This window comes from Chroicocephalus ridibundus, unplaced genomic scaffold, assembly GCF_963924245.1.
Source record: "Chroicocephalus ridibundus unplaced genomic scaffold, bChrRid1.1 SCAFFOLD_26, whole genome shotgun sequence".
Classification (NCBI taxonomy): domain Eukaryota; kingdom Metazoa; phylum Chordata; class Aves; order Charadriiformes; family Laridae; genus Chroicocephalus; species Chroicocephalus ridibundus.
Window position 1 is genome coordinate 1,147,010 of NW_026961775.1, and position 21,800 is coordinate 1,168,809.

Sequence of the window (21,800 nt, forward strand, 5' to 3'; positions counted from 1 at the left end):
CCATGCAGATGTGTCCCTGGTACCCAAGGCCTCTTCTAACCTCTGGGTCTCTAGGCAATGCAGTCCATGGGGTGGGGATAACGTTAACTCTTCACAAAGGGCACCCCATCTTCTGGGCATCCAAAAGCTGACAGCTCTTCCCTGGGGAGGGGAGTTTGGAGATCTGCACTTTGGAACTGGACTCCTCTGCTCTCCGTGGGATCATCCTCCAGACTAAAGCGGGGCTGGCAAAAAGCAGCTGAGAGCAGGACGGATGGAGAGACCAGCTCTCCTCCTTCTGCACTAAGGGTCTGTCCTATTGCCTCCCAGGACTCTCACAATAGCACTCGTAGGGTAGCAGAAATGCCAGGGATTTCTACCTTCAAACATGACTCCTCAAGTGGGCCAGGGGTAACAGGATCAAAATAAACAAAACAACCCCCCCAGCTCTGTTCTGCAGCCAGGGGACCTGGGAGTGACAGTGGTCAAAAGCTCTTTTATATCATAGTGAGATTTAACCTGCGATCACTCCTGGTTCCCATCTCCAAGGACGTTACTGTGACAAATGCAACAGGTTCTGCTCAGAGGTGTTTGTCCTCGCTCTTCACTGCTGTTTCCTTCTTGGACAGGCCCCCATGTGCAGAGGGAGATGATGTCCAATGGCAGCTCCGTCACCCACTTCCTCCTCCTGGCATTCGCAGACACGCGGGAGCTGCAGCTCTTGCACTTCTGGCTCTTCCTGGGCATCTACCTGGCTGCCCTCCTGGGCAATGGCCTCATCATCACTGCCGTAGCCTGTGACCACCACCTCCACACCCCCATGTACTTCTTCCTCCTCAACCTCGCCCTCCTCGACCTGGGCTGCATCTCCACCACTCTGCCCAAAGCCATGGCCAACTCCCTCTGGGACACCAGGGCCATCTCCTTCTCGGGATGTGTTGCACAGCTCTTTCTATTTCTCACCTTCATGGCAGCAGAGTTTTATCTTCTGACAGTCATGGCCTACGACCGGTATGTTGCCATCTGCAAACCCCTGCACTATGGGTCCCTCCTGGGCAGCAGAGCTTGTGTCCACATGGCAGCAGCTGCCTGGGGCAGTGGCTTTCTCCATGCTCTGCTGCACACAGCCAATACATTTTCAATATCTCTCTGCCAAGGCAATGGCCTAGACCAGTTCTTCTGTGAAATCCCCCAGATCCTCAATCTCTCCTGCACAGACTCGGACTACCTCAGGGAAGTTGGGCTTATTGTGTTTGGTGCCTGTTTATTCTTTACGTGTTTTGTTTTCATTGTGGTGTCCTATGTGCAGATCTTCAGGGCTGTGCTGAGGATGCCCTCACAGCAGGGACGACACAAAGCCTTTTCCACGTGCCTCCCTCACCTGGTCATTGTCTCACTGTTTATCAGTACTTCATTTTTTTCCTACTTGAAGAACCCCTCCATCACCTCGCCCGTTCTAGACCTAGTGCTGTCATTTCTGTACTCGGTGGTGCCTCCAGCAGTGAACCCCCTCATCTACAGCATGAAGAACCAGGAGCTCAAGGATGCCCTGAGGAAACTGACTGGACATTTTTTCATCAGCCATAGACTGTGTACCTTCCTCTGCAAAGGATTCCCGTATCTGTTGTGACACGCATTCACTATTCCTCCCCTCCTCCTTAACTTTTCACCTCTCGTCTGTGACAAAAAATATATATGTAAATGAAGAGTTAGTCTCTCTGTGTGTTTAAATAAAATACATGAACCAGCTAACACTTCTTTTCCTGAGACCCATCAGCAGCAGGGCTGAATAAACGGGACATGAGAAGACCTTTCTGGCTGCAGCAGCCTGGGGCTGGCTGTCCCAGTGCCACTCTGTCACTGGGGCGGCAGGAGCTGCCTGAGGGTCCCCAGGGCCAGGGCTCTTGTACTGGGCTGGGGAGAGGGGATGGCAGTGAGGGGCTGCAGACCCCTCAGAACATCCTGGGGAGGAGGACACAGGGGCCCACTGACTGCCTTTGCCTTGTGCCCAAATGCCCCCCGTCTCTGGGGCTGACCCTCCTCTGCCCCCCAGCAGCTGCGGTGCCCTTCAGAGGGGCTGTGGCTGTGGAGTGAGTGCCCAGAGCTCTGCAGCACCCTGGGGCAGGCTCTGCTGTTGGGCCAGCGCAGACTGGGCTGGGATGGAGAGAGGGCAGGGGAGGTGGCAGAGCTTGGAGGGAGCTGGGCTGGGCTGGAAAGTGCCCAGGAGGAAAAATCCTCGGAGTAAGGCTTGTACCGTGTGCCCACGCGGGGTGAGGACTCACACCAGAGTGTTTGTGGTGCAGAGCCAGGGCTTGTGGAAAGCATTAAAGCCAGGCAGGTGCAGGAGAGAGGAGGCTGGTCTGTGCCCCGGTGGCATGGACAGCCTTTCTTACTCACCAGTCTGTCTCACCGACCGTTTCCAGCACTGGTTGCTCACCCCAGGTTTACGGGTGACTGCGACTGCGAGGCCATCTCCATCCTCCTGCTGGGCTCAGTACCTGGATCAGGGGAACGTCCAGCCCTGCCCGGGCTCTCTCCTGGCCCAGACCTGGAGCAGGGCTGTCTGCACAGCCCCATGTGGGACATGGCTGGCACTCGGGAGGGGTCGGGTGCTGGGGGAGCTTCCAAAATATGATGCTCATGGGGAGCTGGGACAAAGACGACTGCCGAGGTGATGGTGCTGGGGGGCTTTTACCCACCCCTGAATGCACACTACTGTGTGGTGTGCCTTCACAGCAGGGCTGTGGGGCCGTGCATTGGGCTCCTGGGGGAGGGACAGGTCATTGAGAGGGACCATGAAGCAGCTGCCCAGAGGTGACAGCAAGGACAGGTTACACAGAAGGAATTTATAAATTGCCTTTGTTGTGGAGGTATGCTTTAGGGAACAGCAAAGCTCGCCTGGAGTTGGTGGGTGTAAGAAGAGTGAAGAGCAAGAAGAGGAGCTTTGGTCGCTCATGAGAGACCAAGGCTGAACATGGAAAATGCAGGGCGGCTGCAGAATGGGGAGGGGGATTTCATAAGAGCAGACACAGGTGCGGCTGAGGGACTCAAAGGCTTCTTTGCCTGAGTCTTCACTGAAAAGGTCTCCAGTCCTTTGTGATCAGGGAAGGGGTTCAAGGAGGAGGAGAGCATGTGTTGGCAAGAACCTCAGGAAATGCAGGATTTTTAGTAACTGGTAAACGGGACACATGTGAACCTCTGGAATTTCATCAAGGCCAAGTGCAAAGTTCTGCACCTGGGTCGGGGCAATCCCCAGTATCAAGATGGATGGGGGGATGAATGGATTGAGAGCAGTCCTGTGAAGAAGGACTTGGGGATGCTGGTGTGTGAGCAAATGGACGTGAGCTGGCAATGTGTGCTTGAAAAGCCAATCATACCCTGGGTGGCATCAAAAGAAGTGTTGAAGAAGGGGATTCTCCCTCTCTACGGTGATCCCATGCTACTTCACCTGAAAGACGATGTCCAGTTCTTCCGCAGCACAAGAAAGACAGGGACCTGTAGAAGAGGGTCAAGAGAAGGATCACCAAAAATCACCTATGAAGAAAGGCTGAGAGTTGGGGTTATTCAGCCTGGAAACAAAAAGCTCAGAGGAAATCTTCCTGTGGCCTTTCCATACCTACAGAAGGCTTAAAAGGAAGGGAGAGAGACATTTTACCAGGATCAGTAATGCCAGGACAAGGGACAATGGTTTTAAACTGAATGAGGGAAGATTTGTATTGGATATAAGGAAGAAATGTTTCACAGTGAGGGAGGTGAGGCACTGGAAAAGGTTGCTCCGAGAAGCTGTGGGTGTCCCATCACTGGAAGTGACAAAGGACAGGTTGGACGGAGCTTTGAGCATCCTGATCTTGCGGAAGACTTCCCTGAAAAGAAGGGGTTGGACTAGATGATCTTTCAAGGTCCCTTCAAACCCAAACCATTCTGGGACACTATGAGAGCAGATGTGGCCACACCAGTGCTGAGTCAAGAGGGACAATAACTGCCCTTGTCTGGGTGGCCACGGCCCTTCTAACACCACCCCATATGCAGCTGGCCTTAATGGTGCTGAGCCTTTACCAGAGGCTCATATGGCATCCCTCAAAATGCCCAGGCCCCTCTCCTCAGATTCACTCCTCACCTCGTCCTCTCCCACTTTGTCCCTTCTCCTTGAAAAACTTGAAGAAGTTTCCGTTGGCCACGTCCCCAGGTGTCTCAAGGTCCCTGTGCATTGAAGCTCCAGCATGTCAGTATTTAAGGTTCATTATTTATGGTTCATCCTGAGTCCTGGTTCCTCTCCCAACTTGAGTAGCGGTAGGACAGCAGAGGTAAGAAAAGGGGTTCCTGGTGTAATCAAGTCATGTCAAAGGTGGAAAGTGTCACTGTCACCATCTCAGAAACACCATGGGAAGGACAAAGAAAGGAAGCAGTGAAAAGGACTTGGCTGTTTGTATTGGAGGGGATGAGGATGGTCCAAGAGAAGAACTCAAGGGGGAGAAGAGTGGAAAAGGGAACGAAAGGTGAAGCAATGGATATGATGAGGGCTGTTAGGGGGTGCCTGTGGGGCAGCCCTGCATCTGAGCAACACTGCCTACAGCCAGGACAAGGAAGCGGCCGTTGATCTGACTGTACTGGCATCTCATTCACTTCCATGGTCACAGGGAACCCAAGCGCTTCCCCCACCATCATCAAGGGGAGAGAGAGAGGGGAAGAAATCAGCATTATTCAGCATTTAGGCACCTCCGGAGGTCTCTGCTTGTAGCTCCTGCTCACAACAGGATGAGCTATGGGAGCAGACCAGGTTGCTAAGGAATTTATCCAGTAAGGAATTAAAAATATTAAAGGATGAAGGCAGTACTGCCCCTCTGGGCAACCTGCTGCAATGTTTGTCTGCCCTGATGGGGAAAAAGATTTGTTTTTCTTTTGCAAAAGCACAGCTCCTCCCAGCACCTCGACTGCCAGTGCTGGGCTGGATGTTCAAAGTAAGGGTCCCCACCACACATCATGCAACTGATGCCACATGGAGTACGTGGATTGCACTGGTCACACAGCGAACTCAAATGGGAAACTCCAGTCACCCAGGAATTCTGGAAGTGATCATGGACTGGCCAGAACGCAAGGATTTCGGAATTTCGGAATTCACCTCACCCCCCTCCAGGGGAGGAGGTGACATGCGCGGAAGAGGCCCCACCATATAATAAACTGCCAGAGAATGAGAAGAAAGATGCCCTGTTCACTGATGGGTCCTGCCGTATTGTGGGAAAGCATCGAAAGTGGAAGGCTGCTGTGTGGAGTCCTACACAACAAGTTGCAGAGGCCAGTGAAGGACAAGGTGAATCGAGCCAGTTGGCAGAGGTGAAAGCCATTCAGCTGGCTTTGGCCATTGCCGAGCGAGAAAAATGGCCAGTACTTTATCTCTACACTGACTCACAGATGGTGGCAAATGCTCTCTGGGGGTGGCTACAGCAGCGGAAGCAGGGCAACTGGCAGCGCAGAGGCAAACCCATCTGGGCTGCTGACCTATGGCAAGATATTGCTGCCCGGATAGAGAATCTGGTTGTGAAAGTACGCCACGTAGATGCCCATGTACCGAAGAATGGGGCCACGGAGGAACATCAGAACAACCAGCAGGTGTATCGGGCTGCTAGGATTGATGTGGCTCAGCTGGATCTGGACTGGCAACATAGGGGTGAACTATTCATAGCTCGGTGGGCCCATGACTCCTCAGGCCATCAAGAAAGAGATGTGAAATATAGATGGGCTCGTGACCAAGGGGTGGACTTGACCGTGGACACTATTGCACAGGTCATACATGAATGTGAGACATGCGCTGCAATCAAGCAAGCCAAGTGTTTGAAGCCTCTTTCGTATGGAGGGCGATGGCTGAAATATAAATCTGGTCTGGTCTAGATGGTCTAGAATAAGGGGTGGATAATGTCCTGGTTCCAGCGGGGAGAGGGTTAATTCTCCCCAGGACACAGGTATTCCGTGCCATGTGAGCCATGCCCACCCTGAGCTGCCGGTGGAGGGGGCAGGACATCTCCGCTTGGAGCGGGCTGGGGCGTACCGGGTCCGATCGGGAAGCAGCGGGGAGCGGCGGTTCCGTAATCGTGTTTATACATTCCTCTGTCCGTGTGATTGTTGTTGTTTTCTTGTTCCCTTTGCTGTTCTGTGAAACTGCCTTTGTCTCAACCCAAGAGTCTTGCCTCTTTTCTTCCGATTCTTCCCGTATTGGGAAGGCCCAAGCGAGCGGCACGTGGTTCTTTGTTGTCGTCTGAGGCTAAAGCACAACAGTGGGCTGTTGGAGTGTCTCATGAACTTCTTGGAAAAAGGGACAAATTAGGAAGAGCGGAGCATTCCTGGTGTGCAGAATGGCTAGGTCCCAAAGAGTAGCTGTCAGCATGGCACAGAGATCAAGAAACATTCTCGTGTTGGGAGGAGAGGGAGAAGTGGCTACGTGGCCCTGCTCGCCCCATCACCCCCATGGGGCTGGTCCCACCACGTGGAGTCCCAGCATTAGGTTGTTCTTGTCTGCTTCCACCTTCGCCATGAGGGCGTCCACTCGGCGGTGGGATGGGTGACAATGGACAATGCAGCCTCCCCGTTGGTAGGTGGCTGCGGGGGGCGGGGCATCGCCTAGCAACAGGGGACGCTGCCTTGTCCTTTGTCACCCGTCCCGCTGGTGCGACCACTCTGCTGCGAGGAGCCAGCAGAGGAGGAGGAGGAAGAAGAGGAGGAAGAGGAGGAAGAGGAAGGCTTCAAGTTCCCATCCCTTCCAGCCATCCCGGGCTCCCCCTCAGGCAGAAAGGTTCCCATCCCCCTCAGGTGCCTCCATGGCTTTGGGCAGGGCAGCAGCCATGGCCCAGCTCAGCCTGTACCAGCTGCTGGACGAGGCCATTGGGACACCCGAGCTCGGGGCAGTCAACTTCATGGCGTTGCGCAGCCTGCTGCTCGCCATGCTCAGGCACCTGGGCCTGCGGGACCTGCCTGCCCAGAAGCAGGGGGACAGCCTGACCCTGCTCTGGGAGGGGGACCAGCCTGCAGAGGCACCCCCTGTGCTGGAGAAGGAGGGCAACAGGGCCCAGGACAGGGGGCAGCAGCCCCAGGAACCGGGGCAGTGGCTGCCTGGGAAGGACTTGCTCCAGGAGAGCACGAGCAGCCCCCAGCTGGCCTCCGTGGCCACCGACGTGGGCTGGATGAAGGACAAGATCAAAGCCAACGAGAGCGGCATCTCCAAGGTAGAGGCTCTTGCCCATCCCTTGGCTGCTCCCCTGCACGACGCCCCATCCTCCGGGGTCCAGCCGCCGTTGTGCTGCCCTTAGACCAAGGGCTGGTATAAGCCTGAGCTGAGGGTGGCACGTGGGGCTTCAGTGAAGGAAAGGGGTGAAGTCTTGGGGAGGAAAAGCCGGGGCTGAAATGCTGCTCCGCTTGCTCTGGGTCTTCCCCACGTTGCCGTCAGCCGGTCCTGGTGGGGCCGATACCCAGCGAGTCCCTGGTGCCCTTGGCTCCCTTGGATGGAGGCTCGGCACCCTGGAGGTCCAGCCCCACCACCCTCTCCAGCCCTCTCTTCCCCACTCCTGACCTTCAGCCAGTGCCGCATCCACTCCTGGGGCAGCTGAGAGGCTCCATCAGCACCTCATGGGCCTCATCTCCCACCGCTTGCCCACGGGCTGAAGCCGGCACTGGTGGGGACAGGAGAGGGGCCTCACCCTGCATGGTGCTGAGCCACTGGTGACCATGCATCGCCAGAGCATGCCCTGTGGGGAGAACTAAGCTCGGGCTGAAGGAAAGAGCCACCGTCAGCAGTGCCAGGCCAGGTCCTGCCAGGGCTGGGACACCGCGGGAGATGGCGGCAGGGAGGGTTCCCCACGCAGCTGGAGATGATGGTGGCCACTTGGTTAGCAGTGGCTGCTGCTGCCCTGGCCAGGCTGTGCTCGAGGGGGCTGCAGCGGCTCTTTGCCCTTTGGATGGGCTGCAGGGATCTCACTGGGAGCCTGGCAGGGGCAGCAGGGCTGGGGGCGTCCCTGCTGAGCCGGGCCGTGCAATGGGCCCCCCCGGGGCAGGGGTGGGGGTCTCTGGGGAGCTGCTGCCCCATCTCAGCTCTTGAAGATGTGATGGATGGGATGTGCTGCCCGCGCTGCCCTGCCAGCCTGGCACTGCCCCCCGGCTCTGGGCAGGCCACAGCGGCGGCAATGGTCCTGGTCCCCAGGGACCCTCTCCTGCAGCTCACCCCCACCACCCCTTTCTGCCAGGCCACAGCTCTCTCCGAGGAGCTCCTCCAGGAGATGGGCGCAATGAAGGAGGCGCAGTCCCACCTGGAAGAGGAGCTCCGGGCCATGCAGGAGGCACTCGGCTTGGTGAGCTGCCGCCAGTGCCCCGAGAGGGAGCTGGACCCTCGCCCCCTCCCTGCCCCTCTCCCCATCACCACCCCAACCCCTGCCCCGCGGCCATCAGCCCTCCCTGTCCCCCAGCAGGAAGGGCACCAGGAGGGCAGAGTGGGAAGGATGTCCCAAGGAGGGCAGCAGGGCAGCTCAGCCACCCCCACCCAGAGCTCCCCACCCTCTGCCTGCCAGCACGGCCCCAGGGAGGGTAGAAACGGGCACCGCTGCCTGCAGCTCAGGCTGGGGCTAGAAGGAACTGTGGCCATCACCCAAAGGGATGCTCAGGCGCTTTGGAACCAAAGAGCCATCAAAAAAGACACCTGGGGGCTGGGAAGGAGGGCGAGAAAGCTCTGCCCCGCGCAACACAGCCACAGCCCCCGGGCACAGCCCTTCCCAGCGCCCCTCTCTCTTGTGCCCAAGGCAATGTGGGGATGCTCCTTTGAAATGCGCTCCCACAGCCAGACTGGTGTCCCTGTCCTCTCCCTGCTCCAGGGGAAACTCCAGGACGCCACCAGCCAGCTGCCAGGCCCCCCTCACAAGAAGTGTCGTGGTGAAGTATGGCCGCGGGGGGTCCGGGATCCTGCACTGAGACAGGAGGTAGCTGTGTCCCCAGCTCCCCTGGGGGGACCATCCCTCCTGTGCTGGGGCATGGTCCATGGGTGGTGGGTGCTGGGCAGTGATGCTGGGGGGTCCTGTCCCTGAGGGGGCCGTCCCTGCCAGCTACGTGGCCGGGCTGAGCCCTTGATGCCTTCCTTCCCCAGAAAAGCCTGAAGGAAATGCGGAGCCTCAGCCCAGTCCCGGAGGAGGTGCGCAGCATGGTGGGCTGGGAGGTGCTGGGGGGTGGCTCGCCTGGTGGGCAGCGAAGCAGAAGCGGGAGGAGGAGGGGGCAGATCCCAGCATTTGGCACTGTGAGATGGTTTCCAAGTCCCGCCGGGGGCTGCTGCTCCTGAAACACCAGCGCAGCCCCTTGGGCTGGGAAGCGGGTCTGGGCAGCAGGCCTGGAGCACCGAATGCCCTTGCTGGAGAGCAAAAGGCCTCGCTGCCGTGGCCCGGGGAGTCAGGGAGGGTTTGCCGCTCCCCAGGCTCGACTGCTCAGACGCTGCCGGCCCAGAGGCCAGCAAAGCACTAAGGGGGCTGGGGAGGTTGCGGGAGGCTGTGGCCGTGGGCCCCGGGGCTCTGTGCGGGGGGGGCAGCCTTTGCCTTGGGGCTCTCATGGTGTCCTTGGGTTTGGCCCCGGGAGGCGGTGCCTTGGAGACAGTCAGTGGGGACATGGCGGGGGGGCCTGGGCTCTGTCCTTGCCGCTGCATGGCTGCCTGTAACCCTGCTCCCCTTGGCCTCCTCTTCCCAGGAGGGCAGTGGCAGCCTTTCTTCCCCCACCAAGTCCCCCCAGGCGGACGTGGACACCCAGCACGGGGCAAGCTCCGTGCCGGGGACGGAGGAACCAGGGCCACAGCCTGTGCCCAGCACAAGCAAGGGGGCTCCCGGGACACAGCCTGGCTCCGAGGAGATGCAAGCAGGGACACACAGAGCACCAGTGAGCCCTGAGAAGGTGACAGGCGCTCCTTCAGACGGGAAGAGCATTTCTGATGCCAGCGCCACAACCCCCAGGATGCAGCCAGGGTCCCCTGGCACTCAGAGCACCACCCAGGGGATGGAGCCAGGATCCCCCAGTACCCAAATCACCACTCCGGGCATGCAGCCAGCATTCCCTGGCATCACGACCACCAGCCAAGGAAAGCAGCCAGGGTCCCCTGGCACCTGGACCGCCACCCCAGGGACGCAGCCAGGACCCTCCAGCACCCAAATCACCACTCCAGGGGTGCAGGCAGCATTCCCTGGCATCAAGAGCACGACCCCAGGAGAGAAGCCCGGGTCCCCTGGCGCCTGGACCACCACCCCAGGGGTGCAGCTAGGATCCCCCGGCATGTCCCATTTCCAAGAGCCAGCAATGCCCTGGGGGTCCTCAGCCTCCAGCAGTGCCTCTGGCCATGGGATGGAGATGGTGGAGGCTCTCCGCCAGTCTGGGCAGCTTGGCCACCCAAAGGAGCAGGTGGCCCACCTGGAAGCCACCAAGTCAGACCACGCCGAGCGTGAGCAGATGCACCTGCTCTTCCCAGAGGGAGGTAGGAACCCTGAGGGGGCTGGTGGGGGGTGTTTAGCGTGGGAACACCCTGGGCTGGGGCCTCATCGTGCTCAGAGCCTGGCCCCAAGGGCGAGACCCCCTCACTGACAGCATGTCCCCTTGGACCATGTCCCTCTAGATGACAACAGCATCGTCCTCCGGGGTCAGGTGTCCTCCCTGCAGAGCCTCGCCAGCGAGCTGCAGGAGGTGAAGGAGAAGGTGAGCCGGTGGCAGTGCCTGAGGGGGCTGCAGGGATGCCAGGGGGGATTTGGAGAGGGAGGGGGCAGCCAAAGGGCCCCCCCGCAAAGGGACAGCACGGGGTGCCATGCCCTGACTCTGCCACCACCGCCATTCGCAGATCAGGCAGCTGGAGGATGCCCTTGGAAAGTCGTGGGTGGCTGGAGCGGACTGGAGAGCAGATGGCAGCGACCAGATCGCCCTGCAACTGGGGTAAAAGGACGGGAGAGGGTTTGCTACCCCATGGGGCTGCAAGGGAGCCCAGTGGCTGGGAGTATCCCAGTCTGGGGGGCAAGGGACACCCCCCTGAGTGGCCCTGATGAGGCTAAGCCTGCCTGTGCGCCCATCTTGCTGGCCAGGTCCATGCTGCAGGAGACAAAGCAAGAGATGTTGGAGCTGAAGGAGCTGGGACTGCAGGAATTAAAGCGAGAGGTGCTGGAGCTGAAGGACCTGGGACTGCAGGAGTTAAAGCGAGAGGTGCTGGAGCTGAAGGACCTGGGACTGCAGGAGACAAAGCCAGAGGTGCTGGAGCTGAAGGACCTGGGACTGCAGGAGTTAAAGCAAGAGGTGCTGGAGCTGAAGGACCTGGGACTGCAGGAGTTAAAGCAAGAGATGTTGGAGCTGAAGGACCTGGGACTGCAGGAGATAAAGCGAGAGGTGCTGGAGCTGAAGGACCTGGGACTGCAGGAGTTAAAGCGAGAGATGTTGGAGCTGAAGGACCTGGGACTGCACGAGATAAAGCAAGAGGTGCTGGAGATGAAGGAGCTGGAATTCCAGAAGATAAAGCGTGAGCTGAAGGAGCTGGGAGAACACCAGGACATGACCGAGGCCACGCTGAAGCAGCTGGTGACAGAGGTGGCCCAGCTGATGCAGGCTCAGGTGAGGTCTAGGGGGAGTGCTCCCACTGCCCGCCGGCTGGGTGGATTCCCGGCCACGGCCCCTGGCCGGCTGCAGCCATCGAGCCTCCACAGCACCTTGGCTTGTTGGCTGCATCCATTCCATCTCAGAGCCGATCCCTTCTCCCCTTCCTGCAGCAGGACAAGCTGAAGGCGATGGAGAGCGCAGGGCAGGAGCAGGCAGAGGCGCAGGCAGCATGCCCTGCCTGCTGTGGGGACACCGGAGCGCAGGTGGGGCAGCTCCTGCAGCGCTACGAGAAGCTCCAGGAGGTGGTGGACTCCCTGATGTCCCGGCGGGCGGTGGGCAAGGTGCCGAGGCAGCTGCCGAGGCAGAGCCAGGTAGGGAGATGGCGGCATGGGGGGCTTGGGAGGGGGCTGCCGGGACTCCCCTGGCTGGTCGTGCTTTGCTGTAACATGGGGGAGGCCCTCGCTGCTCCCCACATTGCCTTGTACAAGTCAGCAGCACGGAAGGAAATGAAAGCCTCGGTGCAGATGTCCTGCTGGCACCGAGAGCCTTTGGCCACCGGCCAAGTAACCTGGCTCTGTCCCCACGGGGCAGCCAGTCCCCCCTTGCACAGCACCGCCCTGTCATCTTCCTCCCTGCAGCAGGATGAGGAGGTGCTGAAGCGCGTCCAGGCCACCCTTGTGCAGGTGCAAGGCAGCTACGAAAAGCTCAGCTCCGTCGTGGGGAACCTCCTGCATGACAGTCAGCGGCAGCAGCAAGATACCAAGGTGGGTGGCTGAAAGCCCCACGGGGTCAGAGCATCCTCCAGGCAGAGCCTGGGCACCACCAGGGATTTGTCCCTTTCCCGCAGGTTTTTAAGGGGGGTGGGAGATGGATGGGGGGTGCTGAGCTGGCCGGGAGGCAGCTCCGACGCTGCCGTGGCATCATGGGGTGCTTTCTGTGTTGGCAGGCTCTGTTCCAGTCCCTGGAGAAGCTGGTGAAGGGCAAAGCGGACAAGAATGACCTGATGCTGGCACTCGATGTGGTATGGCCTGGAGGGTCCCCAGCAGCAGCCAAGGGGGTCCCAGGCAGGGTGACAATCACCCCTTGTCCCTTGGGTGCTTGGTGGCAGAACCTGCCGGGGGGAGGGAAGATTTCCAGACTGGCTGCGCGTCCCTCGCCAGGTCCCTCTGTCTCCCCACGGGTCCCTTTGGCTGCTGGCACCAACCCCATGGGGGTGATGGGGCAAGCAGGGCCACGTAGCCACTTCTCCCTCTCCTCCCAGCACGAGCTGGCCCTGCCTAGGCTACCTTTGTCCTTTTCCCCACCCCTCTCCTGCCTTTCCCTCTTGCTAGAAAGCAGACAAAACCAGCCTGGCTGGCAAAGTCAACCGCAGCGAGTTCGACACAAGGATGGAGCGGCTGACTGAGATGCTCGAGGAGGTGCTGAGCCGGCAGACGGGCCAGGAGAAGGTCCAGCAACAGCTTAGTGAAGAGGTGGCCTCCAAGGTGAGGGGTGTCTCGTCTCTGCCACGCAAAACCTGCTCCTTCAGGGCTTGGCATCCCTCCGAGGATCCCTCTGCCAGCTGTCCCAGCCGGGGACCACCATGTCCCATCCCGGGGCAGCTGGCTGAGGGGGGGCACCTGTCCACAGCTGGACCGCCAGGAGCTGGGGGCTCTGCAGAAGCAGCTGGAGGGGCACTGGGAGAGCAACCTCAAGCAGCTCCAGAAGGGCTCACAGGCAGGGGCTGATGATGCAGCTGGCATTAAGAAGTGAGTGCAATGGGGACGGTGGGTGCTTCAGGGACACCTCGCTGCTGCCTGTGAGCTGCCTGCCTGTGTCCCCCCCAGGAGCTCACCCAGCCCTTTTCTCCCCACTCCAGCCCGCTGCTGACCCATTTCCACTGCCTCTCCTGCGACCGGCCCCTCGACATGTCGGTGCCTGGCCCGTGAGTAGCACCTGGCGCTGTGGGCGGGACGGGGGGGCGATGGGTGCTGGCAGTGCCCCGCTGTGCCAGGCACAGGGGTTCGGGGCTCTGCCTGGGGGGTCTGACCCTGCCCAGCCCCCTCGCGGCCCTGACTGGCAGCAGGGGGACGCAGAGCCCTCCCCGGGGAGCAGGGGGTGCCGTGGGCTACAAGCCCATGGGTTTCAGGGCACTGCCCCGTCACCCATCTACGGCTCCTGCCCTCCCCAGGCACATCGTGACCATCCCATCCCTGCCGCCGCTGTCCCCCCGCCTCGCCGAGCACCCCCGTCCCATTCTCAAGCCAGAGCAGGAACAGCAGCACGACCACAGGTAGGGGACACGGGGACCCATCCCCGTCCCACTGGGGTGCAGGGTGGCCTGGCCCCGGCGAGGGAGAGCTCTTCCCCAGGTCGGGGCGCAGGGGTCCAGGCGGACCTGGGCAGGGCAGGGGAGCAGAGCTGTGCTGCAGAGGGTCAGCTGTGCTTACCACGCCTCTGGGGGGTTTTACAGCCCCCCCTCGCTGCCCGTCTGGCCCAAGTGTCTGTCTCAAGGGCGCTGAAGCCACGTGCGATGAGTTGTGTCTGGTCTCAGCCTGACCTCGGGTTTAGGGAGGTCAGGGTCCTTCTCCCAAACAAGTTGCTGAAATCAAGCGCTGCAGCCGGGACAGCCCAGATCCTGCCTCCTGCTGTCCTTGGCGTGGGGTGCAGGGACCTGCCACTGCCACGGCCAGCTCCCGGGGGCTGTGGGGAAAGAGCAGATCCAGCAGGACGGCCGGAGGTGTCTCCTGCAGCAGGCGGAGGGGAGCCGGGAGGGACAGACCCCACCGGGGAGCAGCCCCTGGCCCCCTCCCTGCCGTAGCAGGCTGAAGCACGGGCTGCCACGGTGCCGGGCACTGAGCATCCGCGTACCCCGTCCCACAGGCAGCCGCCAGCCGAGGTCAAGTACCCCACCGTGCCACGGAGCTGTGGGGGCCGCCACACTGTCACCACCCCGCTGCAGCGCCGCCAGGGCCTCCAGCTCCCCCGGCGCCTCCAGCCGCTCCTGCTCCCCAACAAGGTAGGGATGACAAAGGTAGGGATACGGTGGGGGAGACTGAGGCCGAGCCTCTGCGGGGGCTGGGGGGGCATCTGTGCCTCAGTTTCCCCAGGGAGAGCTGGCTGTGGGAGGGTTGCCAAGGGATGCCGAGTTCAGCCCCGTGGCTCAGCCAGCCCGCTCTCTCATTCCCAGTGCAACGTGGTGGACCTGTTGGCAAAGGACGGCTGCATGTCCAGGGAGCAGCTGGACAGTCCCGTGCTCACAGACAAAGAGGGTACGGCCGGGGCTGGCTTGGGGAGAGGATCCCATGGGTGTGAAGGGGACAGCGGGGAGGGCAGGGCACCCACGAGGTGCTGGGTTTTCCCCACCCGTGTCCCCCCCACTGCCCCCACCCCAGTTCACGCTGCTCTCTCCTGCCACCCCTGCTGCCTGACAGGGCCAGCACAGCACCAGCCCGGGCTGCACAAGGCAGCGGAGAGCAAGAGCGACTCGTCCGACTGCCACCTCCCTCACGCACCAAGGCCCCCGCGGGACAGACCCAGGAGCCGGGCAGCTGGCCAGGGACAGCTGCTCTCCAGAAACTGATTTCTTATTTAACTAATAAAAAGCCCTTGACCTTATTTTTTGTTGGGTTTTTTCCCTTTGTTTTGGGCCATGAATGGCGGTCACAGGGACAGAGGGGGCATCCCCTTGACAAATCACAGCCCCCAGTTCCACTCTCCCCCCTCAGAGCCCAGTGGGAAATACAGCAGGCAGTGGGCTTGTGGGCTCCTGTCGCCTCTGCGCGGGAGTTCTGCTCTGGGCTTCCCTGGGATGGTGACGCAGCTTTCTGCCATTGGGAGCCACGATGCAGATTTCAAGCGCTGTCATGGAACGGCGCTGGCTGCAGTGCTGTGCCTGCCAAGTGAGCGCCTCCGACGCACAGGAACACCAGGAGCGACACAACACACTCCCTTTAACATGGCACGGTCATTTATGATCAAAGCGCAACAAATTGCTGCTCCTGAGCACTGCAGCACAGTTTGTACGTGCAAACCTAGAGGTGCCCAGGCAGCTCATCGTGCTGGCCCTGTTCTTGCTCCAGATGCACCAGGAAGGGACGCCTCAGCCCTAACAAGAGGCAGCAGCCACCAGCTGTGCATTCACTGTTGGCAATGTTGAGAGAGCCACCCCCACTCTTGTAGAAGCTGACACACGCACCGCTGGCATCTTACAGACACGCAGTTAGTCCAGAGTGCTTCCAGGGTGTTCGGGGACAGCAGTTCAGTGTTCAGCTCCATCAGAGCAGAGCGGGAAGAAAAGCAGAGCCAAGTATCAGCTGCTGATTCCCAGGAAGACCTGGGTCGCTACACGCTCCTGGGTAAATTCCTGTGTGAGACACTGAAGCTCGTACAGAAGCTCTGCAGTCACAGCCAAAATTGTCACTTTTCTGACTTAGACTGAAAGATCCATTTCTTTCTAGACTATATAGCCAGAAAGCAGGGTAAAGAGGAGGTGAGGTGTTGATTCCGAAGGTGTGCAAAAGCATTTCTTTGTCAGCGATGGAATAAAAGGACACGGTCTTCTTTTGTACCTCCAGCAAAACTCCAACCTTCAACGGTTTATCCTTGCAGAAGAATGTTTCTTGATCTCTGTGCCACGCTGACAGCTGCTCTTTGGGACCTAGCCATTCTCCGCACCAGGAATGCTCCGCTCTTCCTAATTTGTCCCTTTTTCCAAGAAGTTCATCAGCAACTCCAACAGCCCACCCATCGCTGGCCTGGGGAATTACTTCCCAGTAGCGGCACCCCGCAGAGAAGCTCTGGGAACACGTCACTTGGCTGATGCAGAATCTCTTGAGCGATGGCTTTAATAACAGCGGATGTGCATCCCTACTCAAAACAGAAAGAAAACCAACAGCCACACGATAAACTTTCACCAAAGTTCAATCCTGCAAATCAGCAGAAATCCTCAACCCAAAATCACAGTATGAAACTGAAGCATGAGCAGAGAAATAGTGTCAGATTTCAAAGTTGCATTAAGTAAAATACCAGAATTTTTTACTCCAGAAAACAAGATTGCTGTGCGCTTTGAAAACAAAACAAAGCAAACCAAAACCAAACAGCGTTCTCCAGCGGAACCTAGGGGTTTTTGCAATACAAGGGATCCAGTATTAACTAAAGTATTCCACGTAATGGTTACGAGAATGTACATGCTGCAAGACTGAACCCCTATTAGCAGCAATATCCTGCCAGTACTATTCATGCGGACTAGTACTCTACTTCTGGAGTAAAATCAGCAATTTTTATGAATACCCCGAAAGGTAAATACAAGACAAACTCTGTTCCGCACTCCTTCGGAGCAAAGATGGAAGGTGGTAGCTGAATGATAACACACTTTAAATGATGATGACAAAAGAACTTCTGTTGAAGGATAACGGTATCTGTATCAGGAAGATGGAACGCGACCCATTCAGTACAGATTAGACAGTGATGGCCAATACCTGAGCTTGACTGAATCTCCTCAGGATGAGGCAGCTGGAACTTCAATAAACACATGAATTCTCCCCAGTTCTGAGGCTTTGTGGGTACTTCCCTTACTCCCGATATAATGCAGAACAACCTCAAGAACACGCCAGTTAAAGATTAAGAACACCTATAGCACTCTGGGCAATTAATTACACAGAGGAAAAAATACCTCTGCCAGGCCCTTTTTCCTCCTGCCTGTTATCTGTGATTCATTACGGAGAAGGGCTTAGGACGGCTTCTCAGAGCTGCCCACTGCTACACAGCTCCTTGGGAAAAGGAGAACTAACCCCCCCAACACGCTCAACAGGGTGAGGCACCTGTAGCTAACAATCTGCCCACAATACTTTTAATATTGTCTATTGAAATGAGCGTAAGGCCGCAGTTAAATACAGTTCTTGTACAAAGTACCAAGCTTGTAGGATGCACAACGTGCAGCCCCAGGAAATACAAAGCTCTTAAAGCAACGGCAATGTTCCTAATGTAACCCTACAAGTCAACCTCTGCGCAGTATGAAAATAAGAGACCTTGGAGAAAAAAACATGGAAAACAAGATGTTGCATTATTATTAAGATGTGTTCTGCTGCTCGATCTGCACCGAACACACACGCATCTGCCCTCAGTGCCATGTGAAACTCTGTTTTTAAAGATCCAATGAACCAAGACAGACAGTAATTCCACTGGGCAAAAAGACAGCTTTGCAAAATCTGACCATGAAAACCCTTCTACTGTTTCCATCTTCCAGCCATTCACTGACAAAAGACATGAGGCCTGCCACTCAGCCAAAACTTGCAAAGAATAGGCAAAAAAATGAAATAAAATACAGCACATATAGAGAAAACATATCTTAAAAAAACACTGGAAAGTTTACCTACCGATTTTAAAAGTGAATCATCTTCCAAAGTATTGTGATTGGATAAATTACGCTAAGAATGATGGTCCAGTATGTCTATATTCTTAGTATAATTACGCTAAGAATTCCTGGAATGGTCCAGTAACATTATGTTAATATTTTGGGCTTAAAATAGTCAAATTGAAATATTTCACTTATAAAAAAGGTGGAATAAAATTGAAGTTCTTTCACTGCCCTCCACTCAAAGAAAACAGCTGCAGGTGAGTATACGGACCTGTATTCTGTTCCTTTCCGATCATGTAAACATGTCACACCTTCAACTCGCCTATTATGTTACGTACTGACTGCCACCAGGAAATGTGAGCAGGATTACTCTAAACTTGTGTCTTACTAATAAAGGGGACATCAATTTCAAATCTATACATAGAGGAGTATATGAACAACTACATGCAGAAAACAACCCAAACAGACTTAGTCTTCAATGGAAGAAAAACCTCCAACCCAACCAACCCCGAGGAAAAATATCTGCCTACTGAAGAAAACAGTCGCTAGAATCAGTGACACATGTCACATTCCCAATCACGTAACATTTTTTATTACAACCACGTTAAATCCTATTGACTCAAGATTGGGTTAGGTGTATCACACCATCTTACCTGCAGTCCTTCTTGCTATGGAACAGCTGCCTGCAGAGCTTCAACAAGCTTATCTGCCCGGTCTTTCCTTGTTTTGCTTAAGGCATCCCAGGCAGAATTCAGCTGCAAATAGGTGAAATTTACTCCAATGGACAAACGAATGTTACTGCTGCTGTATAATGTGCGTTCACTCATTATTCACTCATCAATAACACCAATAAACTAAGCATGAATAGTTCACATTAATTCCATGTTAAAACTCTTGTTCTCCTTATCCCTGCATAGTTACTTTCCTTCAGAATGCACTCGATGTTCTGGATGGCAAAGGCTGTAAAATTCAATACTGATTATTGAATAGTTTCATTAACCTACGGATTACAGTCAATATGGGAAAAAGTATCATTAAATCATTTGGAATTGCATCCTTATCAAAAAGGTAGCTTAAAAGAAACACACTGCTGAACACTGGAGAAATTGTCAGTACTCTGTAGTCATCCAAGCAGCATTGTCTCAGCCAAGATGCTGCACTTGGCATAAACCAGATACGTTTCAAATTTATTCCAGCATTCCTATTGCAAAAAGTAGCCATCTATTGCATTCACCAGTGACTATTTCCACAAAAAGCCTTTCTGTCTTTTACAGAACTTTTAACCCATAAATCAATACAATAAAATTGTCTATACATTCTGAACTAATACGAGCCAAGATCCATTTACTTGAAAAGCAAACCTTACGTTATCTTAAAAGCTTCAGGGGTATCTTACATTTGCCGCAAAATGTTTATTTGCAAAATTTGTTGGGGGCAGGGAGGATATACCAATTTCAGCTGAACAAGCACCTGGCGTAGCAGATTCAAGCACCTGCATTTCCCATACCTCATCTATGCTCTTGTGGACAATAGGTTTGTCAGGCTCTCCACAAGCAGCTCCAAGGTCAGAGCCAAGGCTCAGAACTGTTGCTAGTTCCTCTTGCAGTCCATCAATTTCATCTTTAGCAGCCTACAAAGAGAAAAAAACATCAATGCCGCTCACACTAACTTTAATAATCTATGTACAGCTTGTTTTCAAGATAGGACATGGCAGGATTCGGCCTGTGGTTTCTTTAAAGTCCCTTGGACTTACAATCTGACGCTTAAAACACAAGCATCCCTTTGCAGGGTCAGAGTGAAATCACTTGACACCAGTCTAAATTAGAACAACGGCTTATGATGTCACTTTTCATGAGTTAAAGAAAAATAAACAGGAAGTTTTCAATTAGATTTCTTTAATCAGAGTGTTTTCTTTTTCAGAGGTTGTCAGTCAACACTCAAATCTTGAACTATCAGCATGAATAATTACAGGCTTAGAGCATAATACATAGAGCACGATACATGCGCACACCTTTCATTTAGATGTTCCCTATTACTCAGGGAATCTCAAGTACGTATCACTTTCAAAAGTCTCAGTGACGTGCTTATTATATACGTGTTTATAAGCAGAGATGCAAATATAAGGACAGGCACCTGTTGCATGCTCATTGCAATTCAGAACTGGTACATGTTATTTACTACAGACTCTCGAGATATCACTATAGTAAATTCCTACACAATTATCCCTCTTGGTCTCTAAAAAAATAGCCTCCTGTGGTATTTCATAGTAATTCTGTCTTTTCTCCGCATACCGTAAATGAAATATTTTAAGTCAACAAAATACTTTCCACTGACTTCAGCGTCTTCTTGCTGTTGCTTGACTAGAGATGGGTCAACTCCAGGTCCCTCCAGTTCTCCAATGAGCTCCTGAGTATCTTTAATAGTAGCTGCAAGAGCCACGTGACTACACCACAACTTTGCGGCTAGTTTCATTACATCCAACAATTTGGCCTCCCTCTCCTCAGTCAAGGTCTGGATGTCTTCCCAAATGAGGACCATTTGGTCTAGTTTATCTTGAACAGCTAAACAACAGAGGAACTAGATTCCTACCTTGGCAAACGATTCTTGGCCATAAATCTCTCTACAGTTCTACAGCAGAAACATATGGGTATCTTTTAAAATTTAGACTGTAAAATTGTTTCTTTACAGGACGACTCATAACCTTAAGTGGAAACAACCACCACAACCTTAAAAAATAAAACAAAGGTCATATCCATGACGAATTATTTTAAACAAATACTTTGCTTTTATACATCTTCTCCAGCTTCTCCAGGAGAACACAATCCCCAGAGCAGTGGTCATCAGAAATGAACATTTTTATATGCTGCAGCTTGCTGCATTTCCACTACATGAAACTTTCCTCCATCTATTACCTTTAGCAGATATATCCTTATCGGCTCCTTCTGAGCGAGCAATCATTTCCTTCCCTCTCTGTTTAAGCGTCTCATACACCGGCTGAAGTCTTTCCAGATCCACTGACACGTTCTTATCTTCATTGATTTGCTCTTTAATCTTCTCAACCTCTGCTGATGTTGAAGGTGGCTGCCTCAGATGTTCAGCTGTGCCTTTCAGACTCTCAAGAGTGGAATCTATCTTGTCATGAAACTGGTAGGGTGGTAAAGGACAGAAAGAAGTGGCAGAGAAATTAGGAAAAAAAAACCAACTGCAAAATGGCATTTGAAATTCTCTTGGAAAAAGGTACTTTAAAATTAACATATTTAACATCTCTAGCCAACAGACGTATGTGCCACTTGCAATACTGCCCTTCGTGGTTCTTCCCCTCTCTCAATATCTACATTACAAAAATGACCTTGCAAAATGGTACTTCCTCTCAGATTGAAGAATTTTACTGTGAAATAGGGTTTCAGTCCTGAGACGTTCCATCTGAAGATACTATACATAGAGCAGAATCTACTTGCCTTTACTCCTGTGTCATTCATACAGCAGGTTGTACCTTATTTTGGAGAGCCACGACTCGTTGGCTCTTTCATGAGCCATTCCATCATTTTAGCAAGCTGTTTACCTGAGTAGTAAATACATACTTTTTCATATCAGGGCCAATACACTGGCATATAACCACTGGTTAAGATTTGATATGTCTGGTCATTCAAAAAGACGTCTCTTAATGCCCAGGTGATGCTTGTTACTGCAGTAAAGGAACGTTACTTTCTGCTACTAAAAGCACACAACAGCGCGTGTTATGTTGACCCACAGCTGACTGAGCCCAGGGAGGTGTCCAGAAACTCAATTACAGCTCTGTAACATGGTTCACCCTTTGGTATAGGTCCAAAGATAGCCTTTACTACATGCTTTTGGATCCCTAGAGACTCCTAAAAACATCTCACCACCGTGCCCCTTTCAATTT

The 21,800-nt window shown here is 54.9% G+C and overlaps 2 protein-coding genes across 2 annotated transcripts; one reads left to right on the forward strand and one right to left on the reverse strand.

Annotated features, from left to right (window-relative positions):
• Nucleotides 1–535: 535 nt before the first annotated feature.
• Nucleotides 536–1,534, forward strand: LOC134509697 (olfactory receptor 14A16-like; the record flags this gene model as incomplete). The annotated part of the gene is made up of 1 exon (XM_063322299.1): nucleotides 536–1,534. A coding segment is annotated over exon 1 (990 nt), but the record flags the coding sequence as incomplete, so codon positions are not given.
• A 17,030-nt stretch (nucleotides 1,535–18,564) lies between these two features.
• LOC134509660 (dystonin-like) lies at nucleotides 18,565–20,915 on the reverse strand. Its single transcript, XM_063322239.1, has 4 exons — nucleotides 20,809–20,915; nucleotides 20,231–20,457; nucleotides 19,404–19,526; nucleotides 18,565–18,651 (listed from the first exon to the last, which is right to left on the reverse strand). Exons 1-4 carry the CDS (start codon nucleotides 20,852–20,854, stop codon nucleotides 18,565–18,567), a joined length of 483 nt encoding a protein of 160 aa, XP_063178309.1. The 5' UTR covers nucleotides 20,855–20,915.
• Between the last annotated feature and the right edge of the window lie 885 nt (nucleotides 20,916–21,800).